The following is a 16983-nucleotide window of genomic DNA, read 5'->3' as shown; positions in this document are numbered from 1 at the left end:
ACCAATTCCTTCCGTGTTCCCTCAATCCCTCCCTGTCAAATTAATGACCTCTTCAGATGTGTGTGTATGGACGGGGCGGGGGGGGGGGAGGGGGGAGAGAGGGGGGAGAGAGGGGGGAGAGAGGGGGGAGAGAGTGGAAGCCTATGAATGCTCTCCTTATTTGCATATGTTTAGGGCTGACCATTTAGGATTAGGATCTCCTCCCTGGGGAAAAGGACCGGTTCCTCCTCCCTTCAGCAGCCATTCTGTGACTCCTCCTCTAGGGGTGGAGTCTTGTGAAATTTTCCTCCTTCATGTTGGCCTCTCAACTGGTGTGGTCCTGGCAGCTCTTGTGGAAGCAGGTGTATTGTTGAGAGTCCATGGGAATGGCTTTCTGTCCTGTCCAAAAAACACTGTTATGGAACAGTGGCTCCAGTCCTCACCACTCCCCCCTCCCTCTTCCCCAGTTAACACCTCCAGCAGTCTGTCCATCCCTCCCTCCTGTAACACCTGTGTCCTGCTATCCCCCTCTCTATGGCTCCCTCCTCTAGTGGCCCTTTTTCTCTCCCCTGGTTTCTGTGGTTGCTCTAGGTTATAGGCTCAAACCCAGAGATTCAGAGCCAGGGTTCACAAATAACATAGAATTATGTAGTGTTCTTCTTTCTGAGTCTGGGTTATCTCAGTATAATATTTTCTAATTCCATCTGTTTACCTGAAATTCTATATTTTTTTAATAGCTGAATAGAATCCCCTAGTGTGTGTGTGTGTGTGTGTGTGTGTGTGTGTGTGTGTGTGTGTGTATATATATATATATATATATATATATACCACGTTTTCATTATCTGTTCATCAGGTGATGGACATCTAGGCTGCTTCCATTCCCTAGCTATTGTGACTGCAGCTGCAGTGAACAGGGCCAAGGAAGTATCTGTGGACCAGGATATTGAGTCCTTTGGGTATATGCCAAGGAGCGGTATCGCTGGATCATATGATGGCTCTACTTTTAGCTTTTTGAGAATTCTTCACACTGATTTCCATAGTAGCTGCACCTCTTCGCAATTTGTTGTCAGCTTGCTTTTCCTGATCTTAGCGGCTCTGACTGGGGTGAGAGGAAATCTCCAACTAGGACCTTGTGTGCTGGGGCATTAGTCCCCCAACTTCACCAGTGGGAAATCCTAAAACAGAAAGCTCTGCATTGCAAAGGAAACAATCGACCAAGGGAAGCAAAGGTCCGCAGAGTGGGGAGAATCTTCATTAGCTGTTCTTCTACAGAGGGTTCATAGCCAGAGCACATAAGGCTCTTCAAAACTCAAGAAAACAAACAACCCAATATAAAAAAAGGGCTATAGATCTGACAGAAAGCTCTCAAAGGAAATAAAAAAAATGGCTAAGAAATATCTTTAAAAACTGTTTAGCAACCTGATCAATCAGAGAGATGCAAATGTTTTCTGATTTTAAAAGTAATTATTTTGGTGGCTAAGGAGACAACTGTCATCGTTATTTGTGCCTGGGGACCTGAGTCCATACAAGAGGGCCTAAGTCCATGCATGAAGACCCAGGCCTGTATCCCCAGAACCCATGTTAAGCTGGCATTATGGTGGACTCCCATATCTCATCTCTGGGGCTGGGGGAGTAGTGCAAAAGAGAAGAACCCTGAGGTCTTGGCCAGTCAGTTTAGCCAATCTTCGAGTTCCAGTTTCAGTAAGAGGCTCTGTCTCAAAAATAAGTTGGAGAATCAATAGGGGACCCTTGACTTTGACCTCTGACCTCCACATGCATATATGTGTATGTGCCCATGCCACACAAACATACATATATTTTTATGTTTATATGCACACATATATTTGTATATCATGTGTATGTGCACTCCCTATATATCTATATCACTCTCTCTATATATACTATCTCTGCCCATGCAGCACACATATGCATACTCCATATATATGTGCATATGCAGACATGTTTATATGCACACGTATATACAGATGTGTACTCACTATATCTATATAGTTCTCTATATGTATACTATATCTGCCTATGCCACACACACATGCATATTCTCCATATATATGTATTTGGGGAAGTTTGCTAGAGAAAGGAACTGCTGCAGTGGCATGTCACAAGTGTCCCTCAAAGAGGTGTTTGACCACATTTGCATACATGCTAAGGGTTCTTTGCTTGGGGGGTGTCACTGGGGAGAGAGCCAGAACTATGCCTAGATTGGATGTCTCAATATTCGTCTCAGTCCCGTGTATATATGAGCCTGCTATGTGTAACATACCGAGCGTATCATTTTAGTTTATGCAACTTTAAAGCAGAAGTGATTGCATTCAGTCCAAAGCATTAGGTTTTGTGGGTAGTACAAGAGATCATTGATGTCCCAGGCCTCAGTAATCTCCCCGAGCTACAGCAGCTCTGTGTGGCTGTTATTCCTTTTCCTATGTTTGTTATTATTACCCTCCAGACTTCAAGGGCATTCATCTCAGGACTATGTGGTTCAATGTTTGCATGAGTTCTTGAAGAAATGAAGATATAACCGAAGTCCAAATACACACCACCACCTAGGAGCTGGGGATGGGGGCCTGAGCTATTCATAGGCCTAAGTGTTTACTTGAATTCAGACATCCCCACATGTAAATTATGCAGAGTCTGTGTCACAGCGGAGCACTCTATGTTCCTAAAAAGAATCCTCCTTTTTCCCGGAATCTTTTACCTTTAAAATAAATCTCATTATGGAGTGCTGACATTTTCAGTAAAACCATCCAACCAAAAGCTGCAGTTTTTTTTTCTCTTAGACTTAAAACAAGTGTGGTTTATTAGGCAGCCATGTATAACACACTGCTAAGTAGATGCGGTCTATTTAGAGAGGTTTATAGAGATAGCTGATAGGCCGTCTCAGTCTTTCCTCAGACAGGACATGTTAAGTGGACTATCAGGAATCATCCCTCAGGAGAGGAGAAGTTGACTGTTGCTGTTTAGAATGAGTGGGAACCACAGAACCCCAACTTCAGTAAGACCACTCATATTTGAGGCTGTTTCTCTCCACCATACTGTAACTGTGACTTAACTTTCTAGCAGAATGACTGTAGATATTACCTTCTTCGAGGGCAGATGTAACACTAATACATGTAAATGCACAGTGGCTGCAGTCCCAGTCAATGCTGACCCCTCCTGGGTTTCTTTTTCATTTTTATTTCATCTCTAGTTTCTTCTTTCATGCTTCTCCAGTTCCCCCTCCCATGGATATAACTTTATTTCCACTTACCCATCTTTATACCACAAAGAAGGTGGCATATATATTCAGTTCCCCAAAGCCCCTTAGTGACCTGTGTCCACAATCAGTGCTCATCACCGAGAAGTTTAGAACCACAATGGAGTTACTTCCCATACTCTGCCACCAGAATAGTGAGGTAAGTATTGTGTCCATTTCACAGACAAGTTACTTAAGCCCAAAGAAGTTTAAAACTCTATAATCATACAGGATTATTAAATGATAGAAATTCATCTTTCCATTCACATAGTCATTTTCTCCAAAGGACTCAAAATCACCATTGACATCCACTTATTTGCTCAGACACATATGTTTTTATTTCATAAACACATACACATTTCCTCATACATTTTCATACAAATAGGGTTAATAACCCATACTTTAATTATGCCACTTTCTGTGAGCAGTATTTATTCTGCATGGTAGTGTCCTTATGGTACCCACTGCCAAACACTTTGGATGTTATTCCTTTATTAGAAATTAAATTATGTAGATTAAAGAATGAAAATAGCCAGACTCAAAGACTATACCACTTGATGAACTTCCATACAGTGGAAGCTGCCGTTCAGAATGGAAGCCATGGAACTTCACATTGGCCTTTATACTTTCACTATCAAAGATATTTATGCAATTATAATACAATTACATGTAATTATAATTATGTAATAAAATACAATACATTTGCAATATGTTTATGATGAATGTAAAATTAAAATAAATTATGTAGATCTATTTAGGAAGAGAAAGGGTGAAGCCACTTCTAGACAGCCTAATGAGGTGACGGGCTTATAAAGTAGCTTAAGAAACCCATGGATTTGAACCATGACTAGAACACTGAGTGTTCTCTCTGCTGTAAGATGAGTGACTCTAGGCTGTATAGAAATGGGTAATTTGTATTAGGAGCCTTGAGTTTGACCCTAAGTTAAAGGGGAGTTGTGCAGCAAAGTGGAGGGAGTAATGCCATTCGGTTTACATCTTAAGAACTGCACCATGGCTACTGCTCAGGAAATGGGTGGGGACAAGGTGTCCATAACCCTCAACCACTAGACTGATTACATGTGGCCAGAATTCTGACATGAACTGGTCACAAAACAAACATGTCAGTCTTTTAGTCAAAAGCACACGCTAAATTCTAATAAGTCATAAAATCTTTTAAAAATGTATTTTTTTATATATGTGCATATTTTGGCAGCCTGCATGTATGTGCACCATGTGTAAGTCTGGTGCTCATGGAGGTCAGAAGAGGGAGGCGGATCTCCTAGAACTGGAATCACAGATGATTGTGAACCACCATGTGGATGCTGGGAATCAAACCCTGGTCCTCTGAAAGAGCAGCCAGTGCTCCTAACTGCTGAGCCATTTTGCCAGCCCCATAAGTCATGAAGTCTTATGTCCTGAAGGATCTGCTATATTGACAAGAACTGCAGAATACAACTGCTTCCTCCTAATTAGAAAGCACTGTTATATTTCCTTCCTGTTTTCTTTCAGAATTCTTAATTCACAGCCAAAACCCTCCTCTTGTACCCCGAAAGTCTCTCACTTTGGGAGCGGATCAAATCGGTGAGCACTTACCAAGTGTCTGTTGCTCAGCTGCTTGGCTATCTCTTCCCCAGATGGATACGATTGCTTAGGTCATGGTGATCCTCATTTAACTCTGCTTCATCTCCACCTGGCAAACGGTTCCTGGAGATCAGTGTAAGCTAGTTGGCAGTGAGAGGACTTTGTAGTACAGCCTGAGTTAGGACAATGACATTCCTGGTATCCTGGAGGAGGATATCCTACTGCTCCATGAAGGTTTCCTGGAGAGCCGGGAGGGTAGAAAGTACAAATTGGTCGGAGGTCAAGATGACGCAGACTTGGGTTTCCTCAAATGGGTTTATCTAAGGGGGAAGCGTCTTGAGCTCTGTGGTCCTTGGACATTTATTTCCCTGGCTTCCTTAGTCTTCCCTCATCTCTCACACCCAGGGCAGATTGGCAGACAAAGGGTGGCAGTAGGTACTTCTCAGACCCCTTTTCTGTGCAGGGCCTGATGTCTTAGTGAACGCTGTTATTTCTGTTTAACAGGCCTGGTAATCATTGCTTCTGCCCTGTGGTTGTTCCTCCAGGATTGACCACTGGAACAACGAGAAGGAGAAGGTCCTGATGCTCACGGACAAGACCCTCTTGATCTGCAAATACGACTTCATCATGCTTAGCTGTGTGCAGATGCAGCAGATCCCCCTGAGTGCCATCTGTCGCCTCTGCCTGGGCAAGTTTGTCTTCCCGGGGATGTCTCTGGACAAGTGAGTAAGATGCCTTGGACTTGGAGCAGCTGTGAAGCAAGGCAGATATATGCAGAGACACCAATAACATGGTCAATTGAGTAACATAAGCTGGAAGAAGCAGAGGAGAAGGGAAGTCCTACCATTAAGCTCATCAAAGTATCAAGTTAGCTTCTAATCTATGTTAAGCGCCAGAGATGCGATTTTAAGCAAATTGGTAATTTAGAATGAGAACCTAAGTAAATAGCTAAATGTATGTAGGTAGGGAGAGCTATGAGAATATAGAGGAAAAGTTCCTACTCAGTTCATATGGCAAACAATTAGAGAAGGTTTCCCTGGAGAAGCACTTGAGCTAGTATTTGTTGTTGGGCAGGAGCTATCCAGGCAGGCAGAACAGCACTCCAAGCAGAGGAACAGCATAGCCCCAAAGAGTAAGGCAGGGTCGGGGGCATTTGATATGGTTGGGTATTCAAGTTGTTCTGTAAAACCAGATGGACAGACCTCCCCAGAGTCAGGAGCTGTGTAGTTTTTCAAACTCCTCCCTGGAGCTCAACAGTTGCAGATCACGAACAAGGGACTGGGTGAAGTCCGTGGAGGAGAAGTGTTGACCTGGGAGCGTTGTTGGGTAGCCATCTCCATCAAAGGCTGAAGGTAAGCTCTTCTCATAAAACGGTCAGCTTACAGAAGGTCGACATCATTTGTTGTTGTTGTCCACTAAGCATCTGGCACTGGGCTTGGCACGTTCTCAGATCTGAGAACTCAAGCACCTTGAATGAACATATCGGTTTCCTCACCAAAGCTTACCATATCATATCAAAGAGCTGTGTTTCATTTGCTCTTTGCATGGAAACAAGAAGTAACCGACTCATTTAGTTTATTAACTTTTAGAACAAGTAGGTTTTTCAACAATGTGTACACATGTAAAATGTATTTAGATGTCACAAAATATTTATTTTTAAGACCTCTGTTTTCCACTCGAGACCCTCTATCCGACATTCTTTACACAGAAACGAGCAATTTATTGCTTACTTTTGAAGACATTGCCTGCAGATACAAAATAACAGTCTCTGTGTGTACACCTTTAAGACTCGACACATCTGCAGAGCAGTTCCAGCCTCTATTACTGCAGAGTGTTCCTATTTAAACCTGCTTAGCTGGCTTCTCACCGATGACTGACGGACAGCCACCTTTACCCTAGCTATTGCCAACTGTGCTCCCGTAAATATTCTTGCTTGTGGGACTTCACATAAGTGTGCAAATACATCTGTAACCTAGAGTTTCAGGAGTGGAATTTGTTAGGTTAAAGTCATGTGACTCGACTCACAGAGATAGTCAAATGCCCACCATATAAGATGTAAATGTTGATGCAAGAGAGTATCCTTTGGTACCTAATCTCACTAACATTGTGTAACGAAACTTTCTTACTTTGCCAGTCAGCTAGATTAAAGAAATTGTTTTGTTTTGTTTAATTTACATTAGGGAACGTGAAGGGAGTAAATTTTTCTATAAAATACCCCCTTTTTGACGAGACTAAGTATTTGACCTTTTGGAGTTGTTAGAGATGCTTATGTGTCAGAAAATATCATCTCTTCTTTTTTGGGGGGGAGTTTATTTATTTATTTATTTATTTATTTATTTATTTATTTATTTATTTATTTATTTATTTGAGACAGGGTTTCTCTGTGTCGTTTTGGTGCCTGTCCTGGATCTCGCTCTGTAGACCAGGCTGGCCTCGGACTCACAGAGATCTGTGTGCCTTTGCCTCCTGAATGCTGGGATTAAATGCATGCTCCACCACTGCTCGGCCAAGAATATCATCTGTTTTCTGTTGTGCATGTTGGATGCATTTCATCCTAGTGTGTCACCGCACTTAGAACTTTATAGTGTTATTTTATGGCCTTTGCTTCCTAAGTGTCAGAGCTATCATTCTTTCAGGGTTTTGAAATTTTCAAGGGAGATATTATCTGTAATGGAATTATAATATCCATTTCCATGTTTTGAGCTCATAATTTAATTTCTAAACATGGTTAAGTTGCTATTTCATCTAATATTTGCTTGAGTAGAACAATAGATAGTCAACCAGCTAACATTCTCTACATCATTTATTCAACATTCCACCTTTCCCTACTGATTTGAAATGTACCTGCATGGTGTATACCTTCCTCACACATCTCTGGGTATTTCCAGTTTTTAGTCCATTCTGTTCATCCAAGCACAGTACAGTTTTAATTATTCTATTGAACTCTGTGCTGACATGCACAAGGTACATTAGTCTGTCATTTGTTACTTTGGTGTTGTCACAGTTTAATATGTGCATTGTGCTGTCCTCATACAACAAGTTGAGAAACATTTTATCCTTTATTTTGTAGAAAATTTTGGTGATGAGTGATTTAATCTCTGTCTTGAAAGTTTGGTCACATTAACATGGAAAATCTTGACATGACTAGGTGGACTAGTTTCTTAAATAAAATTATTTAATGAATATTATATAATTACACTTTCTTTGATTTACTTTAACTTTAGTGAACTTTGTTTTTCAAGAAATGTCTTAAGCATATTGGGCTTGTTGTATTTGAAGGTATAAAGTTACTAACAATATTCCTCATTTCCCCTTTGATGTCAGTAAGACATGTTAGTAATGTTTTCACTTCTTGCTAAGGGTAGTTTGTGTCCTCTGTGTTTCCTACTCATCTATGAACTTAGCTTTAGAAAGACACATCTTTTGTCCCCTTTTGCTGCATTTCCCAATTGCTTGGTTACTATTTACTGAATTCTGCTCTTTTTTCTACAATGTCTTTCACCTGTCTATTTGGAGCTAACTTCTCCTTTTCTATAACTGATTACAGAAAAAAAAAACAAGGTTATTATGTAAGATTTCTCATGTTTTCTCCTATAAGTATTCAAAGTTATCATTTTAACTATTGTTTTTGGTGCCTCACACAAACTGAAATGTGCTGTATTTCTATTTTCATTTTGAGATATTATCTAATTATTTTTCTTGTGATTTCTTTCTGAATCCATAAATACAAGTTGTACCAGGTAATATCTGATTTTTTTCTAAATATCTTTATATTACTGAATTTTCATTTAGAGAACCCATATCTTTACATTAAGAACCATTATTCATTTTATATAATGGATATTTTATCTGCTTGCACATTGTGCACCATGTGCCTGCCAGGTGCTTGTGGAGTCCAGAAAAAAACAGCAGATCCCCCTGGATCTGGAGCCCCAGATTCTTCTGAGTTACCCTGTGGGTGCTGGAAATCAAACCCTTGTCGTCTGTAAGAGCATCCACTGCTCGTAACCACTGAGCCATCTCTCCAGCCTCAAGAACTCATGTCCTTCATTTTAGACCTTATGAATATATTGAGATTTATTTTATGGACTAAACTGCTATATATCTTCTTGACGGCATCAATTTTATGCTTAAGTTGGCTGGCACATGAATTAGGATACTGTATTTGAAAATGTTATTTTAGCTATCTACAACTGACTGAATCTTTTCCAGTTCTACAACGGTTAGTTCTATTAGTCATTTATTTTTAGAGTATCTGTGATGAAATACCTTAGAAAACCAGTTACAGAACAGAAGCATTCACTTTGGTTCACAGTTCCAGAGATTTCAGTCCAAGTTCTCTTGGACTGATATGCTGGAGCATCTGTCAGCTCTGGGAACATGTGGAGGATGTAGTTCATTTCATGAGGGACAGGAGCCAGACAGAGAGAGAGAGAGAGAGAGCCAGTGACTAAGGGCAGACCCTCATAGTTCTCTTCCTCCAGCTAGCCCCACCCCCTAAACTAGTGCCACTTTTTAGGGACCAAGTGTTTAATATATGGGCTTTTGGGCCATTTCAGACACAAACCATGACATCCTTGAAGAAAAGTGTTAACGTTTGTCATTGTGTAACTGAGTTCTTTCTTTAGTTTTGTTGAATTTGCTTCATGTGTTTTTTTTGATGTGTTCTACTATATATATATATATAATGATAAGCATATTTTCCTGATCAGATGAGCTTTGTTTCATTATTCAATTTTCCTCTTTAAAAATATTTTCCTAGAAAGTAATTAAATTTGTGTGTCTGTATAAGTTTTTTACTTTCATTATTTAAAAAAAATAACTGTTTTTCTTAAAGTATGAGTTTATGTGCATCACATACCTGTAGGTACCTCAGGGGGCCAGAAGAGGGCATCAAACCCCTTGGAACTAGAGTTACAAAAGGTAGTGAGCCACCTGATGTGGGTGCTGGGAACTGACCCTGGATCCTATACAAGAAGGGTAAGTGCTCTTAAATGCTGAGCCCCTCTCCAGCTTCTCAGTGTTCCTCTTTATCCTCGGCAATGCCCAGTGTTTTAACGATCTGTTTTAAATCTGATATTAGCTGGGCGGTGGTGGTGCACGCCTTTAATCCCAGCACTCAGGAGGCAGAGCTGATCTCTGTGAGTTTGAGGTCAGCCTGGGCTACCAAGTGAGTTCCAGGAAAGGCGCAAAGCTACACAGAGAAACCCTGTCTAGAAAAACAAACAAACAAAAATGTTAAATCTGATATTATTTTAGCACCTCCATCATTTTTATACCTAATTTCCCCCCATAGAATATCACTCTCCATCCTTCCGTCTCTACTTAGTAATCCTCCGTATTTACTGTGTGTTCCTTGCCACAGTCCCGTAGGTCACACAGTTAATCCATTTGGATCATACTTGCCTTTTAATTGGAACATTTACTCTTTTCACATTTTTGTGATTTTGATGTGATCAGCTACCTGCTACTTGCTCCCTATTTTTTTTCCTTTTATTTTTTGGTTCCTTTGTTCTCTTTTTGCTCATATTTTGATTAAATATTTATCATAATCAGATTTTGGTCCATCCATTAGCTTTCATCTATAGTATGTGTTGTGGCTGCTTTGTGGCAGAGTTCATCAATCTTAACATTATTGGTGGTTTGGAAAGGAGAATTGTTATTTCTGGGTAGCTGTTTGGTGTTGCGTAGAGTGTTCAGCGGTATGCCTGGACTCTACATCTCTACCTACCACCAGCCGCTAGTGATCACTCAGGGTTTTTCTATTTCTATAGCTTTGCCTTTTCCAAAATGCCACACAGTTTGGAGCTACAACATAGACTTTCCAGATTGGTACCTTTGATAATAATAATTTAAATATTAAATATTAATTTATTATTAAATGTTACTACATTTTATTAAATAATTATTTAATAAATAGTAATTATATATAAAATTATTAATAAATAATTAAATAAAAATTAAATGGAAATAACTCTGTGTTGTGGCTTGATGGATCTTTGAGGATGATCATGTACTCTCTTACTTTTTCTACTTTCTATAATTTACTGAATATTTTACATTTACCCAGCTAGATTTTTTTTCATTCACAGATATTTGAAAATGATGCTTTTGCTTTCTGAGTTCCAAATATGATAAATGATACTTAGACACACAGCCATCATATTTATATTTTCTCTCTTTGCCTATTTGTTTAGCAATATTTTTGGCTACTTGGTCCATTATGGGCTGATATAGAAGAATTACATTTTCCTGTTAGCATGGTAATTGTTTTACTTTAATTAATTTACATAATAAATATGAATATTGTGCTGTTTAATGTACACATTTTTGTAGGCGTTTAATATATTTCTTACTATAAACTGCCCATTTTATCAAGTATTCAATCCTTATGTTCTTTTTAAAACTTTTGGGAGCACCTCATTACCTCTTTTTAGATTTCTACTTTCTGAATCACTTTGATTTTGATATGTATTACCATGTAGTGCTGAGTTAAATTTTACCTTACAATCCAGTGTGGAGGTTGTTTCCGATGGACTGTTTAAGTACAGTCAGATAGAGGCCATGCCTTGCTTCTCTCACTCGGCTTTATTACTAGAGTTTACAAACACTTTGCCATGCTGCTTATGTTTACGTGGTCTGAAACCCAGTGGAGTTTTCTTTTCTTTTCTTTTTTCAAATTTACAGTTGTGGTCGGTGTCCCTTTCTACTGTTGACTGGCTCCCAGCTCCAAGCATAACTGAATACGATAGTCTATGGTTTTTGTTCACTACTTCTACACCATCACGTTTTAATACATTTTGCTTACAAAAAGCATTACCAATTCAGTGATTATTTTCTTGAGTAATGCTTCCACTTGACATTCTCTCTCAATCTACACTGTACCCCGACTTGGAAAGCTCTGAGACCTTGGCACATTTCCTCAAGTCTCTGAGTCTTTGCCCTCTTCTTTCATGAGTTTCACCAAACAATTCTTACTTTTATGGAATATTTTATTCACTCTCCCATGAGGCATCCAATCATGACCATCGGGAACTGATGTAACTCCAGGCCTCCTAATTAACCTGTGTGCTTTTAGCCAGCATTGTGTCCTGCGATGAGAATGAGAAAGGCTGGGCCAGCAGCCTGCAGCTGTGCACAGAGGCAGACATCTGGCTTGATTGGGGTTCTTGAGTGGGTACTGTTTAGGGAGTTTTAGCAGGACCTTCACGTGGATCAGAGTTCTGGATTAGGAGCCCAGCTCTGGGTTCCATCCCCAGTTTCCCGGCTGTTAACTTTATTTCCCCGTCTTTCAAAAGGGGGAGTTAATAGTCCTTTCTCATTAACAGTCTCAGTGTTAGTTCAATTCTAATGACGGGACAGAAAGCACTTTGTAATAAGCCCCACGGTTTTCAAGTGTTCACAAGCACTGGTTTTCTTCAAGATTAAAGCTTTTGTTAACACGGAGCTAAGTAGATTAATTTGATTGTCCAGTTGGCCCTTCTCAGGTATTAAAGTCACCATTCTTAGGTCAGAAGTGAGGCTGCAGCAGGCAGAGTAGGAGGCAAGGGAGAACGACTGCTTAAGAGCAAGACAAACGGACGCCTGAGAAAATCCTGGCCAGAGTCCAGTGAGGTCCCGCCTTCAAAGAAACTACAGCTAAGACCGCCAAGGAACACCAACACCCCCTGGCTGCTGGCTCTAAAGCTGTTGGTCAGGTGCCCTGTCTCCTCTGTGACAGTTCCTTGTCAACGATCAGGAAGAAGCAAGGCTGGTGGGTGCATTTTACAGAGAAGAAAAGTGAGAAGTTCTGGGGTCCAGACACCATCAGCTATTGCCTATTACACTAAGTCTCAAAATCTGCTTTCTTTCTTCCCTTCTTTCTTTCTTTCTTTCTTTCTTTCTTTCTTTCTTTCTTTCTTTCTTTCTTTCTTTCTTTCTTTCTTCTTTCCTTCCTTCCTTCCTTTCTTTCTTTCTTTCTTTCTTTCTTTCTTTCTTTCTTTCTTTCTTTCTTTCTTTCTTTCTTTCTAATTCCCCTTTCTCTTTAATCCCCTCCCCTCCCCTCCCCTCTCCTCCACTCCCCTCCACTCCCCTCCTTTCCCCTCCACTCCTCTCCCCTCCCCTCCTCTCCCCTCTCCTCTCCTCCCCTCCCCTCCCCTCCCCTTCTCTCCCCTCCCCTCCACCCCCCTTCCCTCCCCTCCACTCCCCTCCAGTCTCCCCCTATCCCTATCCCTTCCCTTTGGTTTTCCTTTGTTTTGTTTTCTTTTCCTCTTTGTCTCTGCACTTGGTCTTTCTCTTTCTCCTCTCCACACATCAGGGTGAAGATCTCATTCCTTGTCACGGGAACTATGCCTTCTCCTCAGCCATGGAGACCATCAGAGTTGAGCGGAGCATGCGCCAGTGTATGCCCTATGCTGCTATTTACAAAACACTTGTTTTGTTTAATTCAGTGTATTGTGTGTGTGTGTGTGTGTGTGTGTGTGTAACGGAAAGGAAGGGGTACTGGCAAGAGAAAACTGAAGACTAGAGATCACTTATTTGTGAGATGAAGGGGGAGAGATTCTCTCAGATCATAGCATTCACCACAGTAACACCAGGAAGTAGCCTGAGCAAATGTTATTCCTATCATAATTAGATCCAATCCCAGATTTTAATTGAAAACTAATTTCCATAATTGTGTTGTGTTTATAACCTGCCAGAAAAATAGGTGCAGGGAGGACTAGGTTTTCACCATCTGAGTAAATCCTCCCACACGTTTCTATGCCATTTGAATCTGAACAAATCACTAGAACTCTTTTTCTCTTGAGAGACAGTTTCCGTGTTTGGTCCAGACAGGCCTCAAACTAACAATTGCCCTGACTTAATCTCCTGAGCAATGGGGCTACAGTCATAGGCTACCATACTTGACATGGCTTTAATTCTGATGCGCCTCACTCTCCAATTGATGAAATATCAGTAACTAAATCCTTACAGGTCACCTCTTAGGGGAATGCAATAGTAACACTAAATGATCACCGTGAAAGTGTTTTGCAAATATGTTTAAAGAACAGAAAACCCACATTGACTTTTCACCTCTCCTGCTTTAAAAGTGTGTTCATAGAGGATAATCAGGAAAGTCAGATTCTGAGTAGTCAAATGACTTCCTGCTCCTGGAAACAGAGGGTGTGGGGGGGATCATCTGAGACAGAGGTTCACCACCTTTGGGGCCCCCCCACCTTTGCTAGCACATAATTCCCTCTCTCTCTCTTTCTCTCTCTCTCTAGGCAGGGTTTCTCTGTGTAGCCCTGGAACCCACTCTCTAGACCAGGCTGACCTGAAACTCAGAGATCCACCTGCCTCTGCCTCCCCCAGTGCTGGGATTAAAGATGTGCGCCACCACTGCCAGGCCACGCCTAATTCTTATTCTCCAGTGCATTTTGGTTTTTCGAGACAGGGTTTCTCAGTGTAGCTTTGCATCTTTCCTGGGACTCACTCTGTAGACCAGGCTGGCTTCGAACTCACAAAGACCCACCTGGCTCTGCCTCCCAAGTGCTGGGATTAAAGGCGTGCGCCACCACTGCCCGGCATTTTAATTTCTAAAGGGTCCATTTCTTTCACTCTGTTCTCCTTTGAACTCTAACAGGCAGATCGGCCTCTGAATGACCTGGACCAAGTTCTTTGAATCCATTGCCTCTTTGCTCATTTGGAAGTCCCACTGGAGGTGGGATGTCATAATGCCAGTCTCCTGGGCCTGTGCCGAGGTTTGATGAGCTAACCATGCACAGTGCTGAGAACAGTATCGATGAGGAATAAGCATTTTTGCGACAGAAGCTTGGCGGGCCCTTGTCCTGACCAGCTCTTCTGATATGCCTCTTGATCTTGCTGAATCTCATTTTGCTGAAGCGACAATGGCCCTAGTATGTCTTTGTTATGTTGGCACGCTCATGCTCACATGGGCCTCTATTGGCATAGCAATCTTACAGAAGCCGATCGTTTTTTGTGAACTAAACAATTTTACCTAATCAATTCCTCCTGTGAAAATAGCTCTGAAGAGCTTTTCTGCTGGAAAATATTGTTGCTGTCACATGAATACATCAACCAAAGCTGAGCAGAGTGGCCCAGGCTAAGACATGTCTTTCTGCAAGAGGAGGTATTATCTCTCTTTGTGCTGTTCCCATTTGCATTCTGTAAACATAGGGATTTGTTCTCTACAGAAGCCAAGCGGGCCTGGGGAGTTGGTTTCTATGACCAACACCTGCCCAGTCACTAGAGTTACTCATGACAATGGGAGCATCCTCTGCCCCTGGAGTCTTGGGGTGAGCATAGAGAGGGGTACATTCCTAGACACTCTTCTGTCGTCGCAGCCTTGTGTTTGTGAACCCAAGAATCTGAAGGCCAGGGTGATGCTCCATGCCCCCAGCATTCTAATTTGGCATCTCTTCCTCAGCTGAGAGCTTCAAAGGGATTCTGCTCTGCATACAATCGGCTCCCGGCCCAGGCTGATCCCGGCCCAGGCTGATTCTGCTGGCTTCGCGTCTGTCAGTGTGTTCTAATCACTGTTATAAGTGTGGTTCTGCGGAACACCTTGTAAAATATTTTCCTATTGCTCCAGCAACATCTCCTGTCTAGACAATGTAATTATGAGCACAGAGCAAATAGCTGAAGTGTATGCCGCCCCCAAGGGTTGCATAACTCCAAGAGTAAGGCTGGGAAGACAGAGAGAAGTGTGAATGCTGGTAGTTACCAGCATTGACCTGACCAGAAAATTGAGTGGACCAAAGGAATCTGAATAGCTTTGAATTAAGAAGAAATGACCTGGTGGAAGCTGCTGTTTTGTTGTTTTCTCAAACTTGAGGGATTAAAGGCACTAATGTACTTCTTTCTAATCGAATTCTCCCCCTTGGCTTCAGAGGTGGTTTGTGGTCATTGCTTTTATTTTTTTAAGTCTCTTATTGATAATCTCCCCTTCCAGTAGCATTTTGAAAATTAAAAGCAGCTCCATAAGTGTAGTTCTATCTAACTAGTGTTTAAATTCTGTTTGGTGAGTCCTTCCTGAGATCTGGCTATAGTGTGTATATTGGTGTATTGTGTACCTCAAAACAAGAAGACATAATCTCTGCGTCCAAGATCTTTAACTTCCCAGGGAGGCAGATCAGTGCACACCATATACATGCTTCCAAAACAAGCTTTGGTTTGGGATCTAGTAATGAGTCAACTTGTTATTGTCACAAGGGATGGGAATAGAATTTCTAGTGGGTAGAAGGAAGAGGTCCTTGAGAGTGGGCAAAATGGACAGGGCCATGTAGAGTGAGTAGGAGTTAGGGCCAGGAAATCAGTCTAGAAGGGGTGGATAGGTAATGCCTGGCTAGTGTGGTGTGTCAAGTTTCCCATGTCTTAGGGCCCAGCTGTTTTAAAGGTCTGTTAGAAATTTCCGAATGACCTCAAATGATAGTATGAGGAGTTTGCAGGTTAGTCATACCTGGCCCAGTGTTAAGAGTTCTGGGGGAGGATCCTGAAACAATTTATATTTTCCTTCTAGAAGGTAAGATTAGTAACAATCTGAGAAATGTTTGGTTAAAAAAAATAAAACAGAGAAAGCGGCTCGCTAGGAGATAAACTCCCTGATGGTAGGGTTGGCAAATTACAAGGATTTGATCTGGTGTGCTGGATGGGAAAAAAAAGGGGAGGGCTTGAGTGGGAAGACGTGGTAGAAGAGGAATCTCTGGCATGAGATCATGGGATTGGATTTTTGTGGTGTGGGTTAGAGTGGAAGGAGGTTCAGAGTCAGCTTACAAGTGAAGGATGTACTTCATGTCTATTATTACGGAGTGTTTGGAGTGCATAAGAGACAATGGGAAAAGATGGCCATTGAGATAACTATTACAACTGAACCGGAACTCGGTTATGTAAACCGACAACCATATTCCTGTGCTTCAGAGTCTCTTCTAAAGCCACTACCAAGCTGCCAGGGGTCTATGAGATCTCTGTTAAAGAACACCACTTTCACACTCAGGTTGCCGCTGGAAGACCAAGCTCTCCCTGGCAGCTGACAGAGCTATCAGTGTGTCGCCCCCCCCCCCCTCCCCCCCGCCACTCCTGTGCCTTTCCATAGAGCCACTGACAACATGGCTGCTGGATTCTCTTGGAGAGAGTAAGAGGTGGGTTGGGGAGGAGAGGGGTCGAGTAAGATGGGAGCTAGTGTTCAGTAGCTTGAT

The 16983-nt window shown here is 41.6% G+C and overlaps 1 protein-coding gene across 1 annotated transcript in view; it reads left to right on the top strand.

Annotated features, from left to right (window-relative positions):
* Positions 1 to 16983, top strand: part of Tprg1 (tumor protein p63 regulated 1) — a 107958-nt gene that overhangs the window by 32411 nt on the left and 58564 nt on the right. The window contains exon 3 of the mRNA XM_059277385.1: positions 5356 to 5532. Coding sequence (XP_059133368.1) covers positions 5356 to 5532 — 177 coding nt within the window. The remainder of the gene's footprint in view (positions 1 to 5355; positions 5533 to 16983) is intronic.

Source organism: Peromyscus eremicus, chromosome 12 (genome assembly GCF_949786415.1).
Source record: "Peromyscus eremicus chromosome 12, PerEre_H2_v1, whole genome shotgun sequence".
NCBI classification, from domain to species: domain Eukaryota; kingdom Metazoa; phylum Chordata; class Mammalia; order Rodentia; family Cricetidae; genus Peromyscus; species Peromyscus eremicus.
This window is presented reverse-complemented; position numbering and strand designations above follow the sequence as displayed.